Source organism: Notolepis coatsorum (assembly GCF_963971535.1).
Source record: "Notolepis coatsorum genome assembly, chromosome: 4".
Taxonomy (NCBI): domain Eukaryota; kingdom Metazoa; phylum Chordata; class Actinopteri; order Aulopiformes; family Paralepididae; genus Notolepis; species Notolepis coatsorum.
The window spans coordinates 181,295,810-181,318,356 of record NC_140168.1 but is presented as its reverse complement, the minus strand read 5'-3'; the positions used below and the strand labels follow the sequence as shown (position 1 = coordinate 181,318,356).

Genomic DNA, 22,547 nt, shown 5'->3' with positions numbered 1-22,547 from the left:
TAACCCCCCCCCCCCTACTGACTTACAACCAGCAGGACCCCCCTTTAGTATATCCAGCTATAATCATTAAGTACCATCGCTATAGTTCCCTAAAGAACCAGGTTGTATACTTGCTTCCTGCGTAACCAGAGATTGGACATTCAATGTTGATTTGCCTACGAATACTCATTTGCCTTACAAGTGCATTCAAATCATAAATGTCATTAAGTGAACGTTGTATATACCCTTTGCTATATATTAAATATTCGACTTATACATTTGTGTGGACTTGGTTTCATGGTGGGAAAGTGTTCATCATATCTATATCATGTACTGTGTGGCCAGTAGTTAAAGTACATAAAGCGGTAGTGGTTTAATGATACCATACTTATCAATACAGTCAGGGAATTGTACCCCTCAGTTACACTAGTGTATTCGAGAATATTCCAATAAATGCCGTTTATGGGGGAATCTTTCTATTTTCCCGGAAATTTTCTAGAGAACGATAGCTTTTCAAAATGCTATAAAAAGGATATGAACCGATTAAAAAACAATCCGTTTCGACAATGTTGACTGCAATCAAGTCATTGATAAGCGACGGGCAGATTAGACACATAACCATAATTTAAAACATAGATTATGCGTTTTTAACGCCAACATTGAAGTGGATGATGGCATTCAAGGGGGTAAAAAGGTAAACAAGGCCGGCACTGATAGTGTTAACACATTCCCTGCCACGCAATTTGAGCATCTCTCTGCCAGCACTATGTAAGCCTATGGAGATGTTCACCTTCTTTGCAGGGCTATAACTTTTTAAATTGTATTGCTAAATTGACATTACTATGGCCCATTTAACATCGATTATCTATCGTTTTACTTTTTCATACATATATTCATACGAAAATACCGTCTAGAATATAAATGTTTTTATCGTTTTCTGCAGTAATTCCTAGAACGTGAGATATAGGCATAAACGCATATATAGATGATCAAATGCCGTTTGTTGGCGATACACGCTATATTAAAATGTTCAACTGTACATGAACCTAAACGTTGACTGATCATGCGCGGGTGAACGGGGGGGGGGGGGGTCGTTTATAATTCCGTGATAGTCAGTAAATGCTTTATGTAGTATGGGTGATATATTGATCAGAGCGGTTTGCATGGATAATAATAAACAAACAGGCTGAAAGTAACATCAGCATCCTCTTACCGTTCGACGATGAGACTGGAGGAAAAAGATCCCACTTATTTGACGCGATCTCCTAAATCCATTTCCGGTTTGTGTAATCATAATAAACGGCCAAATCGTATCGATTATTGCGTTATGGCAGCGATCGCTACACACGGACGTGTGTATACAGTCCCGCAACAATATGCGAGTGCCGGATGCATTTGTCAGATGCACTGGGATCACAAGAGATCCACTTCCGGTTTGGCAACTCGCCGATCATCCACCAGGTGGCAGTATTGAAGCGTTGCAGAGTTGTGCATGCTCCCACTGCATCATACCAGGCTCCGTGAGGGAATTATGCATAACATGGCGAAAAAATGAAATATGATCTCAATAACGTCATACACCGTGGATTGGCAGAACAGCCAGCTGCTCTTTTCACCTGCCAGCGCACTCTCATTGGCGAGGAGTAACGTGTAGGAGGCTCACACTGCCCCCGCCCTCTCCTGTCTTTTGCTGTGCAGGCGCCCTGTCCGACCTGTAGGAGTCGCTGTCCACAACGTCCAGATTACCACCCCATCGACTTCCCTCCCCGCTAACTCTGCCAATTGAGTTAGTATGACGGCCGGCCCAAGCCGGAGGCAACGCTGACAGCCGGAGTCGACACCGGTGTCTCGTGCGTTGGTGATGAGCGCAATGTCCGCTGCGCTACCCAGCCGCCTGTAAGAACACTTATTAAACCAAATAACATTCCTATCAATAATAAAAACTAGAACTATAAAATAACTATATCTGGAGTTTCATACCGTCAAGTGCCACCTATAGTACTGGAGACCAGTCCATTTTCCAAGTGTGTTCTTGGACTCTGACCCAATTAGTCTTGGTCTTCATCTGGTTTAAATTATCCTTGTGTTAGATATACTAACTGCCCAAAAGCAAAACTCTCAAATAAGTAGGCCTATATAAAAATCATGACATCATCTCTTGATTATTATTATCATAATATAATTTAGCTTTATAACGTGTTATGTTCTAAGGGAAACACAGAAGAATATCATACTCATAATTCTTGAAATGATTTGTTTAAGTTTAGTTTAAGTCTAGCCTCCGACTGAACTAGGCCTCGTTTTAATGTCTCGGGACTCGACTAAGGTGACTCCAGCCTTTAAGTAACTTTCAGAAAGAACAGCACACCTCTCTCTCTCTGCTCCTCAATCAGTGCTACTTTGTGTTTGCAAACCCCTCCCTTCCTCTGCCAATCCCCCCCCCCCCCCTTAAGGTCAAAACTAGACAAAATGGCGTCTGAGCACTTAACACACCCCTGAAGTGGTGCAATGCTGCATTCTAGTGGGGAATAGGTGACATTAAGTAAAAAGGCATGTTTTATATATTTCTATGGTTCAAACACATAAAGCATTAAAGGAACACGCCAACATTACCATACCAATTTCCTCTCTGTGTTTAAGCTAGGCTAGTGGTCCATATCCGCTTCGATTCATTTGTGCTAAGCTAGGCTAGCTAATTGGTATCCATCTTGTCTAAGACGGTAAGCACACTTCCCATAATGTTTGCACGTTCGTTTAAACAGACACGTATGCACGACCATCGAAGGCATACAACAATCACGCTGGACTTCTACTAAAAGCTGTCCCACAATGTTGCTGTGTTCCTTTAAACTATCCAGCACCTTTAATGGTTGGAAAAGTTCCACTTATGCCCCCCCCCCCCCCCCCCCCAACCTCTTCTATCCTTCAACCGACAACTTAGTGAGTGCAATAGTTTAATGTTAACAAAAACAAACAAACGTGGAATACATATTACATGATAACAGACACATTGGTAGCATGACAAATCCGATACCAGCAATAACGTTCCATGAATATAGAAAACATCGTAGTAATACGAACTGAAATCCAGAACACAATGCCATAGGCCTTGAAACGGGACAATTTCTGACCTGAGAGTTACTCTCACACCAGCCAGGAATCATAGATGTGTCCAAATTGGCCCTATATGGCTGTGAGAGACAGACGACATAACAAGGGCTTATTTATCAGATTTCTTCTTCAACAGTAGCTTCCCTTTAGGTTTGAGCAGAAGAGACTGTTTCCGCTCCTCCGCTCTTCTGGCTTCTTCCTGTCGTTCTTCCCACATCTCTATCCCTCTATCCACCTCAGAGTCCAGCCGCACTATACGCCTCTGATGGAGAGAGGGGGGGAGAGAGAGAGGGAGAGAAACAGAGGGAAAGAGAGAGGGGGAAAGAGAGGGGAGAGAGTGGAAAATAGAGAGAGAGAGGGGTTATGGAACAGCTGACACTAGTATGACACAAAGCTAGGCAAAAACAAACACCACTATTTAACACTTTGATTGCCACGCAGTATGCCCATCCTTATGCCCAGTCTGCCAGTGCTGTAACCCTATGGAGATGTTTACCTTCTTTGCAGGGCTATAACTTTTTTTTTTTTTATCCACTTTTTCTCCCATTTTCTATATTTTCTCCCATCCCAATTTCGTATCATCCAATTCAACCCTCCCCTGTCACGAACGCTGTTTCTTGCCTCCCACAAGCCGGCTGCAATGTGGACTAAGTCATACATAGCACAAGTCCCCTCCGGTACTTGAGGTAACAGCAGTCGCATCTTTTCACCTGCGCAGCTCGATCTCTCAGTGGTGAGGAGTAACGCGTGGGAGGCTCACGCTGCCCCCGACACTTCCTGATTCCACTGCGCAGGCGCACCAACCGACCTGTAGGAGTCGCTGTCCACAACGCCCGATCCCCACCCATCAGTTTCCCACCCCCTAATACGGCCAATGTGTATTAGTACGGACGACCAGCTAAACTGAAAGCAAATGTGGAGCGCTGGGCTCGAACAGGCGAGCCCAGCGTCTCCAGATTTCGTGGCGAGCGCCTTGCCCACTACGCCACGTAGCCGCCCTGCAGGGCTATAACTTTTTAAATATTATAGCTATATCGACATTACTATGGCCCATTCAACATCGGGTATCTATCGTTCCGGATGTGGGAACGTTATATTTTTTCATTCATACATTGTTGTGTTAGTACCGTCGAGAATATAAGTATGTTTTTAAGGTTTTCTGCAGTAATTCCTAAAACGCGAGGTATAGGCCCCGACGCATATGATAGATTATCGATTGGCGTTTCTTTCCTATACACGCTATATTAAAAAATTCAAATGTATATGATCGGTATACATTATGCTTCATCATGCGTGAAGGAAAGGGGGGGGGGGGTCGTTTATAATTCCTTGATCGTCAGTAACGGCTTTATTTAATATGGGTATGTTGATCAGATGGAAGGCCGTGAAATGAATAAACAATCGGGCTGAAAATAACGTTATATTCCTCTTAGCGTTCGCCGATGAGACTGGAGGAAAAATATTCCAATTATTTGACATCGATCTGCTAGATCCATTTCCCGTTTGTATGACGCAATAAACGCCGAAATCATATTGATTATTGCGTTTAGAAAGCGATCCCATGCACTCGATTGTTTGTCTGGATCCACGTAACAAGATATTACTGCCGGAGGGATTTCCTCGATGCACCGAGCGCCACTTCCGGTTTGGCTTTAGAGTGTAACTCGCCGGACATCCACCAGGCGGCGGTATTGAGGCGTTGCAATATCAGACAGGGTCCAGCTGCAGTCCCGGAGGGAGGCTGGATGAATTATGAATGCCATGGCGAAAAAATTAAATATTGATCCCAAAAACCTGTTTATTTGTTCTTGGCATTCAACGCATGGCGGGCAATAACGAATTATCACGTTGTTGGCGTCCAATGTGTTAATGGTGGTCATATCTATGTAATATCTACAACAGTACTACAATAGTACCAGTTTATCCCAATAATTACGTACAGTATAATGGAAGAGCAAACGTCTGTAAATACAGCCTCTTCGGCAGGGATTGATATGAATATTATTGTCTTGAAAGAAGGAAAGAGTGTCAAGACGTATTATTGGATGTCAAGTGTGTAAACGTTTCATTCAATGTGCAGAAAATATGCGTACACAAACCTTGCCTTGGACAGACTGCAGTGCTCATACCGTACGTCCACAACTGCTGTGTACAGACGTTATACAGTATATGGCCATTGTTGTGAAGGGCCAGATTAAACCGAATATATATATTTATTATATATATATATATTTAATTGTATTTGTATATTCTCTAATATTCCTTGATATCCCTTGTATATTCCTTGTACAATATGCATTGAATATCCATTCTAGCCTACTGAACATCCCATAATAGTCTCCATTCTACTATTGGTCGAGACCTTGGTGCCAGGCTGCCATACCCCCCAGACCCAGTTCAAACGTACCGCTCAACATGTACGAACAAGTCCTAGTTCCGCGTAGGAATCTGGCTACCGCACCACTAACGGTACTATTTGTTCATAGTGCGTATATATACTGCGCTACTAAAGTAGGACTTCCTTTTCAGTCCAGTTTCTTACCCTCCAATAGAGTGACAGACGTAAAGCCTCCCCGCGACGCCACGTGTGGGAGTAAGGCCAAGTTCGGCCTACCATCGGTATTGAGACATCGTGTATATTAATATTTGAATAGTCATATTTGGCACTATATCGTCGAGTTGGACGTAGTCTATTAAGCTAATAATAGTCTGTTAATATATAGTGCTTCGTGCGGTGAGAATACTACCGTAGTCAGTACCCCATCGTTTCGGGCAGAGAACTGGCTGCTTATCCAGGATGGTCGACCCCATGTGAGACTGCATCCGAGGAGCCCCAGAGCCGACGATCGAGTGGACCTGTATACCGGATTATTCTACCGACGACAGCCCGCCTTCCCAGGCACGGATTATGCTTTGTGTACAGTGATTATTCCATGGATAAAGACCCCCGACACTGCCGTGTGTTGGAACCCCCCCCCCTGGAGAGGACGCAAGGTGAGGAGACGCTCTGCAAGACGAGGTCGCTTCACGTCTCTCCCCCGTGGACCGGAGAGAGCCGGCTCACAGAGAGTCCACCTGCTTTCATCTGTGGTCCAAGGATCGCTGGCGCACCGAGCTGCACAACTGTGGGTTCACCCAGGATACCCTTGGCCGGACGAGGCAGCCAGACTCTACCCCCCCCCCCCCCCTCCTACTCCTGTTGTCTTACAAGCGACCGGATTACCCCCCTTAGTGTATCCAGTCTTATAATCATTAAAGTATCATTGCTGTTATTCCTTAACTATTCCAGGTCGTATATTTACCGCCTGCGCCACCAGAGATTGGACATTCTCTATTGATATACCAACGAATACTCTTTGCCATAAAAGTGCATACTATTTCAATTCATAAATGTAATTAAGTGATTAAGTGCTTGCTCTACACACCATTGCTGTGTAGTAATAAACGCATACTTCGACTTCGTACATTTGTGTTGGATCCGTTTCATCTACGTGAGAGTGTTTATCATAATATATTTATGCCGAGTACTGGGTGGCCGAATATTAAGTACAAAGGTAGTGGTAGTAAGTATCATATCTAGTAATACAGTCAGGGAATTGTACCCCTCAGTTACAGCCATAGTACCGATCACTTTGATCAAATCACAGTTAAGCCATTCGAATATTTTGCATATATTCATGATATCCTTGTATGTCACAAGGAAACTATAAAAGAAGGAAGGGTCATTACGTCCAGGATACCAGCGTTCTATGCTCTGCTTGGTGCCAGACTTTGGTGCCAGTTCTATTGAAGCCTGTATTGAAATTCAAAATACACAAGCTATCTGAGGAAATATACATCAACCAATATATCAAACGTTGGCTGGTTAACAATGCAACAGATTGCCTATGATTCTGACATCCGAGGTAATAACCTGTTTAACACAATCCCAGAGTATTATTTAAAACCATTAACACACTTGTCAGCCCCCCCCCCCCCCTACACCAGTGCTGTCAAATGAGGACTGTAACCGCTTTCTTCAATTTTTTGTCACCAAGGTTGCAAACATAATGGCAAAAATCACTCCTTCGCTATCCCCCCTTCCCCTCCATCCCACCACTCAAGCATCCCTGAGCGATTTCTCACCCGTCTCTCTGGATGATCTCACCATCTTAGTCACCTCCATGAAGACCTCCTCGAGCCCCTTAGACATCCTTCCTACATCCATGTTTAAGGAAGTTTTCTGCTCTGTTGGCCCCAGTCGAGTCACTATCATAAACTCATCCCTAGCCTCTGGTTCTGTCCCAATCTATTGTAAGGAGGCAGTCGTACAGCCACTCCTTAAAAAGCCCAACCTAGACCCCACCATCCATAACAATTTCAGACCCATCTCCAAGCTGCCTTTTGCATCAAAGGTGTTAGAAAAGGTTGTAGCCAACCAGCTCACCACCCACATGTCGCAAAATAACATCTGTGACAAATTCCAATCTGGCTTCCGCAAACTCCACTCCACTGAATCTGCCCTTCTCAGAGTATCCAATGATCTCCTGATGTCTGCTGACTGTGGTGAATGCTCTGTTCTGGTCCTGTTAGACCTGAGCGCAGCGTTTGATACGGTCAACCACAACATCCTTTTGGACAGGCTCAGGGAGTGGGTGGGCATCTCTGGGAGCGCTCTAAACTGGTTTGCCTCTTATCTAAGGGAGAGAACGTTCTCGGTGGCTGTGGGTCCTTTTAAATCTGACCCCACCCCCCTCTCATGTGGGGTACCACAGGCATCGGTGCTAGGACCACTCCTCTTTGCCATTTACATGCTTCCCCTAGGCCTCCTCATCAATAAATTCACCGGCATTAAATACCACTGCTACGCAGACGACATACAACTACTCTGCTCTTTTAAACCCGACAACTTGGAGAAACTCAGCCTTCTCCAGGAGTGCCTGCTCGGCATTGAGAGCTGGATGGGGAGTAACTTCCTCCAGTTAAATGCAAAATAAAACGGAGGTGCTGATCGTAGCAGCTGAAAAGACTGCAGCTAGAGTGGCCACTCACTTGGGGTCCCTTAAAGACAACATACGTCCCCACCTGAGAAACCTGGGTGTTGTCTTCGACCAGGCCATGAACCTAGACAAACATGTCAAAACACTCACACGCACCTGCTTCTTTCACCTCAGAAACATTGCAAAACTACGCACCATCATATCTCACTCTGAACTAGAACTGTCCGTGCATGCTTTTATTTCCTCTAGGCTTGACTACTGCAACTCACGTTTCACCTGTCTCACCAAATCATCCACAGACAAACTACAAATGGTCCAAAATGCTGCAGCCAGGCTACTCACAAGGTCAAAAAAATCATGTCACATCACTCCCATTCTGGTATCCCTGCACTGGCTCCCGGTACACTATAGAATTCACTTCAAAGTCCTCACTTTCACTTTCAGAGCACTTCACGGTCAGGCCCCTATCTACATCACTGAACTCATCCATCCCTACACCAACACCCGCTCACTCAGATCTGCCGATCAGCACCTCCTGGTGGTCCCCAGGTCCAGGCTGAAAACAAGGGGTGATCGAGCCTTCGAGGTGACAGCACAAAGGCTCTGGAACGCTCTCCCCCTGGACCTGCCCCCTCTGAAAACTATTTAAAAAAAACAACTAAAAACACATTTGTTCAGACAGGCCTTTGGGCATACATAGGCACTTCTTCTTGTCCTCACTGTTCTATAGTTTTGTTTTAATTAGTGACTCATGATTTTATCCAAATTCTTTTATTCTACTTTTTCTATCTGGTTTCACTGTTTTTAACTGCTGTTTGTTGTTGTTGTCATTTATTTCTGATTTTGTTTTATTGTGTTTTTAATTTTTATATTAAGCTGTAGTGTAAAGCACCCTGTGCATTCGTGCTGTGAAGGGTGCTATATAAATAAAGGTCATTCATTCATTCATTCATTAAATGATCATAAATAAAGAGATGATCTCATTCAACTCAATGCCGGCCGAACTGAAAGTCCCCACTCTTGGCACCAATGTTTGTTCACACGCTCCACAGTGACATGATGACCCTTCCTTCTTTTATCGTTTCCTTGGTATATGTCACTGTCGTGGTAGCGGCTATGTACAGCACTTCACGCTCCTGATTAGCTTAGTAAGGCGACATGTGAGGACTGTGACAGAGTTACGCTCCTGTTCACCCGTGACATGAAAGAGGATCACGAATGTATGCAAATCATTCTAGTGTCTTAGCTGTGATCGGTCAGTTCTCTGTACGAGGCGACGTATGCCCACGTGTGTATTTTCATTTTTCTGCTAGGGAAGGGAACGGTCTCTGCACACTTGACACGTGATAACGGAGAGGCGACTTACCGCCAACACCTCCCTCTCCTGCCTTCTTCTCAGGTGTCCCTTCATCGGAGGAGCAGCCCTTCCATCTGAGCGGAGCAGAATATATTGACACGCGTACAAAAACAAAATCATACAGACCTATGTGCCAACTGGGTACATTTTTCTTCGTTGTAACAACTTGGTTGTAGCTTACTCACATTTTTAAGGTGTTTAACAGATGCGCTTATACAGAGCAACTGACAAGTGTTAACGACAGGGTCAGTTCAAATTCTAGTATCGCTAAACGGAGCAAGTAGCCAGAGAGAGCAGTACTAAACACAAACAGCCCAGTCAAGAGCCTGAGAATAAGAAGCTAATACATATGGCCAAGAGGATACAATCTACAAAGTACTCTCTACGTCGCCCCCATACCTCAAATGGATCCGTTATCAGCTCTATTCTATTTGCAATCTTTCAAAATGTTCTTATGTACCCCAGTTGCTATTGCATGTACATATGTGTTTTATTATACATATATGTACATACTTACCAACTGGTTCGTCTGTTTTTTAACTTTGACCAGTCAGCTGGTTCTTTTCAGCATTTATCGCTTTTTCTGGTCAAGCATGACCGACAGAAACAGGTTGAATGGGGTATAGATTGGGGAAAGACACTCTGAGAAAATACGGCGAGTCCGGGAGTCGAACTCGTGTACCCCAGATCCGTGACGCGCACGGTTGTCCCCGACGCCGCAATAGCGCCGAGATACGCTGTGAGCTACTGGAGCTCCCCTGTTTCGTCTGTTTTATAGCAACACTACTATCACCGACATCTAAGAAGGGAGATCCCTCCTTTGCATGTGGTGCTTTTTTCCTGTTGCTAGGTTTTTAGTGAGTTTTCCCTTACCTTCGTGTGGGGTATGTCTGGGAGTGTTGCATTTATTTATTTTACATTTTATTTTTGATTTCATGGTGTTTTTTGTATTGTTCTTGATTTATTGTGATGTTTCTTCTTAACTTGTTTAAAGAAGACGTGTCCGGGGGCGGCTAGGTGGCGCAGTGGGCAAGGCGCTCGCCACCAACGTAGGAGATGCTGGGTTCGAGCCCAGCTCTCGGCGTTGCTACCAGCTTGGCTGGTCGTTCATACTAATACAATTGGCAGTATTAGGGGGTGGGAAGCTGGTGGGTGGGGATCGGACGTTGTGGACAGCGACTCCTACAGGTCGGTTGGTGCGCCTGCGCAGTAGAATCAGGAAGCGACGAGGGCGGCGTGTCCCTCCCACGCAGACCCTCGCCGCTGAGAAAAATGGGGAGAAAAAGTAGATCAAAAAAATATATATACGTGTCCGGCCAATGGGGACATTAACGTGTGTTGTCGGGTAGATTTATTTTAATTACATTTACATTTTGGGGGCGATAGTGGCTCAGGAGGTAGAGCAGTCGTCTGGTAATCCAGAGGTTCCCGGTTCGATTCCCGCTCCTCCCGGGCAGTGTGTCGAAGCATCCTTGAGCAAGACACTTAACCCCTAATTGCTCCTGATGAGCAGGTTGGCACCTTGCATGGTTGCCTCCGCCGTGAATGTGAGTGAATGGATCAAATGTGAGGAACAAATTGTAAGGCGCTTTGGATAAAATAACTATATAAATGCAGCCATTTATTTATTTATTTGAATAGGTACAAGGACAAGGAGAAAACTATTTCTTCCCTTTTCTTTCACATTTAAGAATAAAGGTGTTATAGGAAGTCATGCCAACTGAACACTGAAACCAAGTGTCACAAACAAACCCCTGTGCCATCAATAGCTAAAATGGTGGTACTCTTATTTATTTTTTGGCCTTTTATAATTTTCTCCCATCCCCCAATTGAAGCGTCGTGCCAATTCCCTTCCTGGTCATCACGTTGCCATACTGTCGGTCTGGGGAGGGTGTAGACGACCACATGGCTCCTCCGATACATGCAGAGTCGCCAGCCGCTTCTTTTAACCCGACAGCAAGGAGTTTCACTGGGAGAGCGTAACACGTGCAGAGGTTAATCTCCCCCAGATCCCCCCTCCCTGCTGAACAGGCGCCCTGATCGACGAGTAGGAGTCGCTGTTGCAACGAACAGGACCCCCACCAATGAACACGGCCGATTGCGTTCTTAGAGACAACTGACCAAGCCGGAGATACTGTTGCCCGGGAATTTTACCTGGGTTCAATATACTCTTGAGCAAGGCTCCCTACTGCTCCAGTGGAGCTGCTCAGTAGCCAACAGGAGGCTCTGGCTGTACAGGACCCAGGAGTGAGAGAGTTCAGCCAGAGATACTAGACGTAAGGGAAGAGGACACACTACGAGCTGTGCTGATGAGATGAAGACAGTCATTGTTGCTGTTGGTTGGGAATGAAACCTAAAGTGGGAGTCGAACTGTCTTGCTTTATTAAAGAGTCTCTTTAAAAGATCAGGTGAGCCAAATAAGGTTTAAAATATACCTGCGAAGGACCAATCCGGGAGATCCGTCAGAGGTCCGTACTCTGAACCACCGAGGGCCAAGCCGTGTCTGGAAATACAGTTGAAGACAAGCCATTGTTAAGAGACTAACTAGCTATGCAACAGACAGTGTTGTAGTCGAGTCACTAAATCTCAAGTCTGAGTCGAGTCTAGAGTCCCCAGTGTTCGAGTCCAAGTCTGAGTCACCAAAGAAGAGCCCCCAATCCCCATTACCCTAGTCCGAGTCCAAGCAAGTCATCAAGGTTGAGTCCACTCCACTCTGGCAGTCAAAGAGCAGACGTACAAATAAAAAAAGGTGCCAATTAAACATTAATGACACAGCGGTCACCATTTCAATGGGAGTTTATTTACTTTGTGACACAATAGCCAAACAAATGCACTAGCCATCAATATCGTATGCCAAATTATTCGGGCCTATTACAAAAAACTATCAATTAATCAGATTGATCAATTTATCAATCGGAGTCCTCATCTGCACCTTCCGAGTCCGAAAATCAGTCCAGGACTCGAGTCCTACAACACTGGCAACAGAATATGCTGGAAATGAGTTTGAAAGATAGCCGGTGATATAAGACAAGTGAACAGGCCTACCAAAGAAAAGGGCCAAACGACTAGCAAGATTCTGTTCAGTCTCTGCCGTAATAGACAGCCAGACGGTGTGGTGGAGTGACTCTTTGTATCCTTACCTACCCACAAGGAAAGTATAAAAGAAGGAAGGGTCATCACGTCACTGCATAGCGCAGTGAACACACATTGGTGCCAAGTGTGAAAACGTTGAGTTCGACCGACATTGAGTTGAATGGGATCGCCATCTCTCGTCAGTCATCTGCAATTTGTTGCATTGTTAACTCGCTAACATTTGATATCTTGGTTGATGTATATTTTCTCAGATAGCTTGTACATTTCAAGATTTAATACAGGCTATAATAGAACTGGCACCAAAGTCTGACACCATGCAGAGCATAGAACGCTGGTATTCTGATGTGATGACTATTGCCACGACATGACCCTTCCTTTACTACCCATAAACAAATGCTATTTATAGCTACATGATTTTACGTAATTGGTGGAGTCAAAACTTGATGATGGTACGTTACAATTTTGCATGCACGGCTGCGTACGACAGAGTGAGTCTTGACCGCTGTTGTACAACAGATCGGAGCCATTTTGGCTCTGCCACAGACCAGACGAGAACTTACTCTTTTCTCCATTTTGGCTCTGCCACAGACCAGAGGAGAACTCACTCTTTTCTCCATTTTGGCTCTGCCACAGACCAGAGGAGAACATACTCTTTTCTCCATTTTGGCTCTGCCACAGACCAGAGGAGAACATACTATTTTCTCCATTTTGGCTCTGCCACAGACCAGAGGAGAACTTACTCTTTTCTCCATTTCTGCCCAGCCTGTGGTACACATGTCGTGCTGATGGGCCTGCAGGAGATTTTGAGAACTGAGAAGAACAAGGGGCACAAAATTAGCCTCGGAAGCCCTTCGCAGACAGCTCACTACTACTACTACGATTCAATGCATCCCCTTTCAAGTCAAGTGAATGAATGAAAGATTTTTTATTTTCGAACAAGTATAAAAACTAAAATATATCTGTTCATTTGACATATACAAAAGATAATAAAAAGACGACAACAAAAAGAGAAACAGATAATCAAATCATAGTTTACCCTGTTCGAAAAAGGAGTAGGAAGAAGTATACATAATTATATATATACATATATATTTTTTAATTCCTAATTTCCTACCCCTTTTTAACTATCACAAATTATAATTGAATATATTGTTAATTATATGTATAAACACTGTATCTCTATACAATCCAATACATTTATATATAAATATGCCTATAAATATGTAATATATATATCCTAAATAAATACCATATGATATACATAATTTTATTTTTTATTTACATTTTACACATACTCACAATCAACACACTTCCTCTTCCAGATACCTATTTAAGAAAGATTTTTTGTACATCTTTTTAAACTGATTTATGTTTGTACTCTGTTTTATCTCTAACTCCAGACTGTTCCACAAGTCCACCCCACAGATTGACATGCACATATACTTTTCATTTTGGTTCTGACACTGAGTTTTTTTTCAAGTTTAGCTCTCCTCTCAGATTAATCAATCAAGTCAAGTCAAGTTTGATTGATTGATTGAAAATTGTATTAACAGATTGCAGAATGGGTACAATACAGTACAGCTCAATACACACAATTGTTAAGGGGATGCAAACCAGAGAAAGACTTTCGTCTTATTTACACGCACCAGGGTGCCCCATTTTCAATTCATCATGACATTATGACATACACACGACATACTGTTTCATCCAGATATTTATGAATGTACAAGATATAGAGTACTGACGTCATCAATAACATCAGCAACAAGAATGGAGAAGGCAGACTACGAGGAGAACAGCTACATCAATTACATGCGTTATCTAGACCTCCTCCTAGCTGTGATTCAGTCAACCCTATGTTATGATGAATTGAAAATGGGGGACCCTGATGTAAACAAGACGAAAGTCTTTCTCTGCTCTGCATCCCCTTAACAATTGTATGTATTGAGCTGTACTGTACCCATTCTGCAATCTGTTAATAAAGTTTTCAATCAATCAATCAATCAATCAATCAATCCAGCTATCCTCAGCATGCTTCCTACCTTGATTTAGTTGCATTGTTACATTAGCGACGTTAGCATATAGCTGTATACAACTGGTTATTCAAAGGAACGCTTATTTCAAAGTCGGTCAGTGATTGAAAGCAACGTGTATAGCTATGAAACGCCGCTTTGTGGTTTACATATACACATTGTGGTTTACTAGTATTAACACAACAGAAATAGCAAATAACCTCTCTCACCTGAGCAGCACAACGTCCTAATGGGGGCCGCCATGTTGATTGCACTTTATTATTCTCGCCACAAGGTGGTGCTCATCTACTGTGTAGGGTTCTACTTCTAGTTTGGGACGAAATAGATGGATTTTTTTTGTCTTCACCTTTTTCGTGATACCTGGATTTCACATTGTTACTTGCATCACAAAGGTTTCCATACATGCAGCATAGATCATAGGTCACACAACTAAAATACGTTGTCACGCTGTGGCTTGAAAGCCTTTGTTAAGTCAGAGTAGTTTGGAATTGTGTATACATTGTCGACAATACGTCATAGACAATTGTTACATTGTTTGATTGATTGATTGATTGATTGAAAAGTTTATTAACGGATTGCAGAATGGGTACAGTACAGTACAGCTCAATACATACAATTGTTAAGAGGATGCAGACCTGAGAAAGACTTTCGTCTTGTTTCCATCAGGGTCCCCCATTTTCAATTCATCATATGACACACATGACATACAGATAGACAGTACTGCTACATCTATACATTTATGACATACCAGATTTTCAAATACAGTACTGTTTGTGATTGATTGATTGATTGAAAACTTTATTAACAGATTGCAGAATGGGTACAATACAGTACAGCTCAATACACACAATTGTTAAGGGGATGCAGACCAGAGAAAGACTTTCGTCTTGTTTACATCAGGGTCCCCCATTTTCAATTCATCAGGACATATATGACATACATGACATACAGATAGTCAGTACTGCTACATCTATACATTTATGACATACCAGATTTGCAAATACAGTACTGTTTGTGATACAGAAGGAGTCAAGAAAAGGGAGTATATACATTTGACGTAGAAACTGTACATTGGAGGAGGTTGGGTGGGGGGGGGTTGGGTACATTGGGATATTGACAACCATACTGGGTAATTTACATTGGAGGTGGTTGGGGGGGGGGGGGGCACACTGTATAAACAAGCAAAACTGTACATTGAGGGGGGGGGGGAGGAGACACTGTACAAACAAACAAAATTGTACATTGGACTATTGACAAAACCATACTAGGTAAATGACTGTACATTGGAGGGGGTTGGGTTAGGATATTTACAGGGGCCAGTGTTGAATTGCAGTCTCCCGTAGGTGTCCCTTGAGAGAGGTTTTGAAAGTGGGTAGTGATCCACATTCCTTTACAGCTTTGGGTAGGGCGTTCCACATTGATGTGGCATAATTGCGAAACGTGTTTAGTCCCTTATTTGAGCCGAATCTGGGTTTAACATGATTTGTGGAGCTCCCTCTGGTGTTGTGATCGTGGTATTCACTGACCTTTGGGAAGTATTTTGCCATGTACATGGGTACCTTGGTCGTGTAGTGTATCTTGTAGACCAGGCCCATTGCAAGTTGCTGTACTCTGTCGTCTACTCTAAGCCATCCTAGGTTGTCAAAGTGGGCAGGGGTGAGGTGGGTTCTAGGAGTAAGGTCAAGCAGTAGTCTGACCAGTTTGTTTTGAGATGTTTGTAATTTTGTTTTTAGCGCCTTTGAGGTGCTTTGGTACCATGAGGTGCAAGCATAGTCGTAGTACCCCTGAATGAGTGCTCCTGCCAGAGTCTTCAGGGTATTCTTGTTTACCAGAGAGGAGATCCGGTACAAGAATCGAGTTCGTTTGTTGACTTTTTTTATTACATTGGATGCCATTTTGTCACAGGAGAGATTAGCCTCTAGGATGGAACCCAGGTAGGTAATTTCATCTTTCCTTGTGACAATATTGTCACCCACTGTAACTGAGAAGCCGTCGGTCTTGCTGAGTTTGTTATTTGAACCGAAGAGAATGGACTCTGTTTTGCCCATGTGTAATGATAGTTTGTTATCAGCGAGCCATATGCAGATTCTGCCTAGTTCCGAGCTGAGGGTTTTTTCAACCTGTAACTTGTTCTTGTCAGAGACCAGCAGGGCTGAGTCGTCCGCAAACAGGAACAAGTTGCGGTCACAAGCTGACGACATGTCATTTGCATAAATTAGGAACAGTAGCGGTCCTAGTATGCTTCCTTGTGGAACACCACAGCTCACTGTGAGGGGGGGGGATAGGGTACCGTTTACCTCCACCATCTGTGGATACTAAAAAAGAATCCAGAAGAAGAGTATACATTTGACATAGAAACTGTGCATTGGGGGAGGTTGGGTAGGTGGGGTGGGGCTGTACATTGGAGGTGGGGGGGGGGACACACTGTACATTGGAATACTGACATACATTTGACATAGAAACTGTACATTGGAGGAGGTTGGGTAGGTGGGGTGGGGTGGGGTTGGGTGGGGCTGTACATTGGAATACGTTTAATTGCACTGCTGTAGCCTCTGCACACTGTCTAGTTGACTAATGAGTTGATGAAATCAACCAGTAGATTTATTTTTAAAACACTTTAGTCTTCTATTCTTTGTTTTATTTTGCGCACGAAGCATATTTTATTATAGGGGGGAGATCAGTAGAGTAGAATGATGATGATGATAATAATAATAATAATAATAATAATAAAACATCACTTTTCATTCATCACTCATGTCACTAGAGTAGAGCTTGGTTTTGTGAGAACACCACACACACCTGTAAGCTATCCATCTAAAAAATATAATCAATGCTACATTATATCAAATCGGTTAATTACAGCATATATCCCAGCCGCTAAGCCTTGAGGAATGTCTTTGTTAGCTTTTCAGACAGTTCTCTCTCTCTCACACACACACACACACAGACACACACACACGGGGTCCATAGGCCTGTGAACGACGCGCGATACGCTTTTAAAGCAAACTCACTTTTAAGCAGTTTTTTTTTAAACATTGTTTTGAATATCTCTCTCTGCCACTAAGCCCTGAAGAATTTCTCTGTTAGCTTTTCAGACAAGTTCTCACTCGCCGACCGTCGCCTGGATGAACGCGCGAGGAGTCTGGGAGGAGGCAGCAGGGACCGCGGCTCGCCTATTGCTTATTAACAGCGGAGCAGTGCTGCCGTTGCTTCCGCGTTTTCCCTGATTGGCTGCGACACCGCGGCAGGCGCGGCAACCGCAGAGCGGAGCGCGGAGCGGCAGAGCTTGCGGCATTATGTAGCCCTAATCCGCCATGATTTTCATTCGAAGCTCAGCTCACCTGGCAGCAGTGGCGGCCGGTGGGTACTTCGCCACTAGGGGCGCTATACCAAACATTTTGCAAACATGTACAGTACAGTACCACGCAACAGACTCATGGCAAGACGTGAGCGATTCGACTCACGCTCACGGCAATGAATCGGCTCTTATGAACGAGTCGCTCAGCTGTTACTACAACAACACACAACCAGTCAAATAAAGTATAGTCTAGACTCTAATTCACAACTTGAAACACAATATATAAATAGAAAAGTTAGAAACAAAACTCGCCCGTCTCCAAACACAGGCAGATCTCTCCCTCTCTCCTTCTCTCTCTCACACACAGCGCGACATGGAATCGATTCGTTACACAATCAGACCTATTATATACCAAGAATAACTTCAGTATGAGTACAGGGCTGTACACATATTTTGCATATTGTTAAACGAGCCAAGGCTAGCTATTAAACTATCGATATGAATCGAAAATCTGGGACCCTGATGTAAACAAGACAAACGTCTTTCTCTGGTCTGCATCCCCTTAACAATTGTGTGTATTGAGCCGTACTGTATTGTACCCATTCTGCAATCTGTTAATAAAGTTCTCATTCATTCATTCATTCAAACATAGACGATATTGAACAAGCCATAATCCACGTATTTTCAATCCGAGAGAGCTGCAGTAGTTAAATCAATGAGCCATCGACATAGTCAGTGTGGTGGTAACGTTATTATTGCATCCAAGATTGATACACGGCTGGCTAGGCAGTTGGTAGTCATAGTCTTGTGTTATAAAATAAATAAACAATCAGCAATGTCTCGCTTCATGAATGGCCAGCAGTAGCCTAACAGTACTGCTCCTAAAAAAAACAATTTACAAACGTTAACGTTAACCACAGAGAGAGAGAGAGAGAGAGAGAGAGAGAGAGAGAGAGAGAGAGAGAGAGAGAGAGAGACTCACTGTTTAGTTGAAACGTCCAGGGCAGGAGAGCTTGATAAACGTGTATAATCCACTGATGATGTATTCCAGACCACTGTCCACTGTAGTCTGTCTCCAGACTGCATCCGCCATATAGCTTGTTAGCCAAGTGTTAGCTCGTTAGCACAACACAAGTACATTCCTTTGTCCATTTCCGCTCGAACAGACTGCAAACTACCTGGCGTTCTATCGCCATGCTCTAAGACAAACTCTAACCTTAACCAACTTTGAAAGAGTGCCTAAGCTTAACAGTCTAAAGAACTTGCAGTCACGGCACGCTCGTCTAAGACAAACAGCTGCCTGCATCATTCTCACAACAACACAACTATCTCCACCGACCAACCTAGGAATAACCTAGAATTGGAACATTAGAAATTGGATTCGGCCAATCAGAGATCGTCTCTGTGAAATTCTGCTACGGAAAAAAATACTGGCGTCGGCCAATCAGAGAGCGTCTCCGCGAAATGCGGCTACAGATATTCTTGACGCTACTGGCTAGACCGCTTCAAATCGCGCCCGGATTCCAACATAATAGTCATATTTCAACGCACAACGCGTTATGCACTGATTGGCTGTGACGGATACAGCGATCAAACTGTGACGCGCACTCAGAGCGCTATCGCGTATAGCCCGGGCCGAGAAATACGAAAAAATTAAAAAAATTAAAAAAACGTGATGTCACTTCCTGCTCTGGAAAACGAGTGTTTTTTAATTGCGATAATAACGTTATATTGTGCATTGGAAATACAAACATACTTAAAATGAGTAAATATTATTCATTTTAAACATGTTTATATTATTTATAGGGCTATAAAACAAAAAACTAAAAACTTATTTTTCTTGTTCTCTCATATAACCAGGGTAGTTCCTGAGGGGGGGCGGCGCCCGAGCGCCCCTAGTGGCGAGCCGTCACTGCCTGGCAGCGCAGCGGTCCTGCGGTCCGTTGTTGACAAGTTCGAATCCCATCAAATTTTTTGCATTGTTTCGGAGTTGGTTAAGGTTAGAACGGTTAAGTTTAGGCGCTGTTAAGGAGCTGGTTAAGGTTAGAGTTTGTCTTAGAGAATGGCAATATTCTTTCTATGGTTAAGGTTAAGGTTAGGCATTGTTTCGGAGTTGGTTAAGGTTAGAACGGTTAAGTTTAGGCGCTGTTAAGGAGCTGGTTAAGGTTAGCGTTTGTCTTAGAGAATGGCAATAGACAGCCTATTTCCGCACTGCCGCTCTCTCGCGCTGCCGCGGTCACATGGTCAAATTGTCTCTGAACTTCATAAAAGTCAGACAAAGCTTTCCAAAAGCTCAAACAGTGAACTCCAAGCCCACGTGGTTGAACTAAAAATCCAAAGAAACAGACTAAGAAATGACGTAAACACCATGATCAGAACCGCAAAAAGAAATTTCATCAACGACAAAACTGAGGAAAACAAAAACAAACCCCGCAAACTTTGGAAATTACTCAATAATCAACTAGGCTGCAGTAAAAAACTTAAAACCAGATTCTCAAACATAAACATAAAGACGGACAACACGCTCATCACAGACAAGCTGGATGTAGCCAATTACTTAAACATCTTCTTCACAAACATAGCCACAACACTGGTAAACAAACTACCCTCCCACTCAGGGCATTATGGGGTAGAACACATAGTAGCATACTACAAAAACCTAGGGGTCCACAAAGACGACTTCAAACTTGAAATGGTAACAACCGATGAGGTACTCAAAAAATTGAGCGCCCTCCAACCTAACAAGGCCACTGGCCATGACAACATCCCCTCCAAATTCCTCAGAGACGCAGCAGCCGCCATCACCCCAGTCATCACACACATAATAAACCTCTCTATAAGACAGGGGCACGTCCCCAAGGACTTCAAAATTGCGAGAGTGACCCCTCTACACAAAAAGGGCAGCAAATTAGACCCAGGCAACTACCGCCCTGTTTCTATTCTTACCTCTATCTCGAAAGTCATGGAGAAAATAGTCTACGAACAGGTCGAAAAGTACCTGGCGGAAAAAAACCTAATCTACGAATTCCAATCTGGCTTCAGAACGTCCCACTCCACTGACACATGCCTCCTCTATTTGAACGACCACATCAAACAAGAGGTGGACGCTGGCAAATACTGCGGCATGGTCATGCTGGACCTACAAAAGGCCTTCGACACTGTCAATCACTCCATTCTAATGGACAAGCTAAAAGCAATTGGTTTTGATAGCCTATCAGTGAGCTGGATGCAATCCTACCTGGAGGGGAGAGAACAGATGGTAGAGGTAAACGGTACTCTATCCCCCCCCCTCACAGTGAGCTGTGGTGTTCCACAAGGAAGCATACTAGGACCGCTACTCTTCCTAATTTATGCAAATGACATGTCGTCAGCCTGTGACTGCAACTTGTTCCTGTTTGCGGACGACTCAGCCCTGCTGGTCTCTGACAAGAACAAATTGCAGGTTGAAAAAACCCTCAGCACGGAACTAGGCAAAATCTGCATATGGCTCGCTGATAACAAACTATCATTACACATGGGCAAAACAGAGTCCATTCTCTTCGGTTCAAATAACAAACTCAGCAAGACCGACGGCTTCTCAGTTACAGTGGGTGACAATATTGTCACAAGGAAAGACGAAATTACCTACCTGGGTTCCATCCTAGAGGCAAATCTTTCCTGTGACAAAATGGCATCCAATGTAATAAAAAAAGTCAACCAACGAACTAGATTCTTGTACCGGATCTCCTCTCTGGTAAACAAGAATACCCTGAAGACTCTGGCAGGAGCACTCATTCAAGGGTACTATGACTATGCGTGCACCTCATGGTACCAAAGCACCTCAAAGGCGCTTAAAACAAAATTACAAACATCACAAAACAAACTGGTCAGACTACTACTTGACCTGAACCCCAGAACCCACCTCACCCCTGCCCACTTTGCCAACCTAGGATGGCTTAGAGTAGACGACAGAGTACAGCAACTTGCAATGGGCCTGGTCTACAAGATACACTATACGACCGGGGTGCCCATGTACATGTCAAAATACTTCCCAAAGGTCAGTGAATACCACAACCACTACACCAGAGGAAGCTCAACAAATCATGTTAAACCCAGATTCGGCTCAAACAAGGGACTAAACACGTTTCGCAATTATGCCACAACAATGTGGAACGCCCTACCCAAAGCTGTAAAGGAATGTGAATCCCTGCCCACATTCAAAACCGCCCTTAAAGAGCACCTACGGGAGGCTGCAATTCGAAACTGGCCACCGTAAATGCCCAAAACCCCCACCACCTCCTAATAGACAGTCTCCTCCCCACCGCATGTATATATTCCCTCCCCGCCGTATGTATATTTCCCTCCCACCCACCCACCCCCTCCTAATGTACAGTCCCCTCCCCATCATATGTATATACTCTGTCAGGATCTAGGGGTAACAGTACTGTATATTTGAATACCGCCTATGTCACAAATGTATCAGTACCAAATACCTATATGTCCCTATGCCATAAATGTCATGTATGTTGTGTATGTCATAAATGTCTATATGAATTGAAAATGGGGGACCCTGATGGAAACAAGACAAACGTCTTTCTCAGGTCTGCATCCCCTTAACAATTGTATGTATTGAGCCGTACTGTATTGTACCCATTCTGCAATCTGTTAAATAAAGTTTTCATTCATTCATTCACATTCTTGCACTCCTCCGCTGTTAG

At 43.8% G+C, this 22,547-nt stretch overlaps 1 protein-coding gene across 2 annotated transcripts; it reads right to left on the bottom strand.

Moving 5' to 3' along the window:
* Window positions 1–2,920: 2,920 nt before the first annotated feature.
* Window positions 2,921–14,801, bottom strand: mrpl52 (mitochondrial ribosomal protein L52). 2 transcript variants are annotated; one of them, XM_084313552.1, is made up of 5 exons: window positions 14,762–14,801; window positions 13,260–13,329; window positions 11,862–11,929; window positions 9,436–9,500; window positions 2,921–3,352 (listed from the first exon to the last, which is right to left on the bottom strand). In XM_084313552.1, exons 1-5 carry the CDS (start codon window positions 14,793–14,795, stop codon window positions 3,200–3,202), a joined length of 390 nt encoding a protein of 129 aa, XP_084169678.1. In that variant the 5' UTR covers window positions 14,796–14,801; the 3' UTR covers window positions 2,921–3,199. The 2 variants fall into 2 exon arrangements, with proteins under 2 accessions (XP_084169678.1, XP_084169679.1); XM_084313553.1 differs by lacking the exon at window positions 14,762–14,801 and adding an exon at window positions 14,562–14,608.
* Window positions 14,802–22,547: the final 7,746 nt, after the last annotated feature.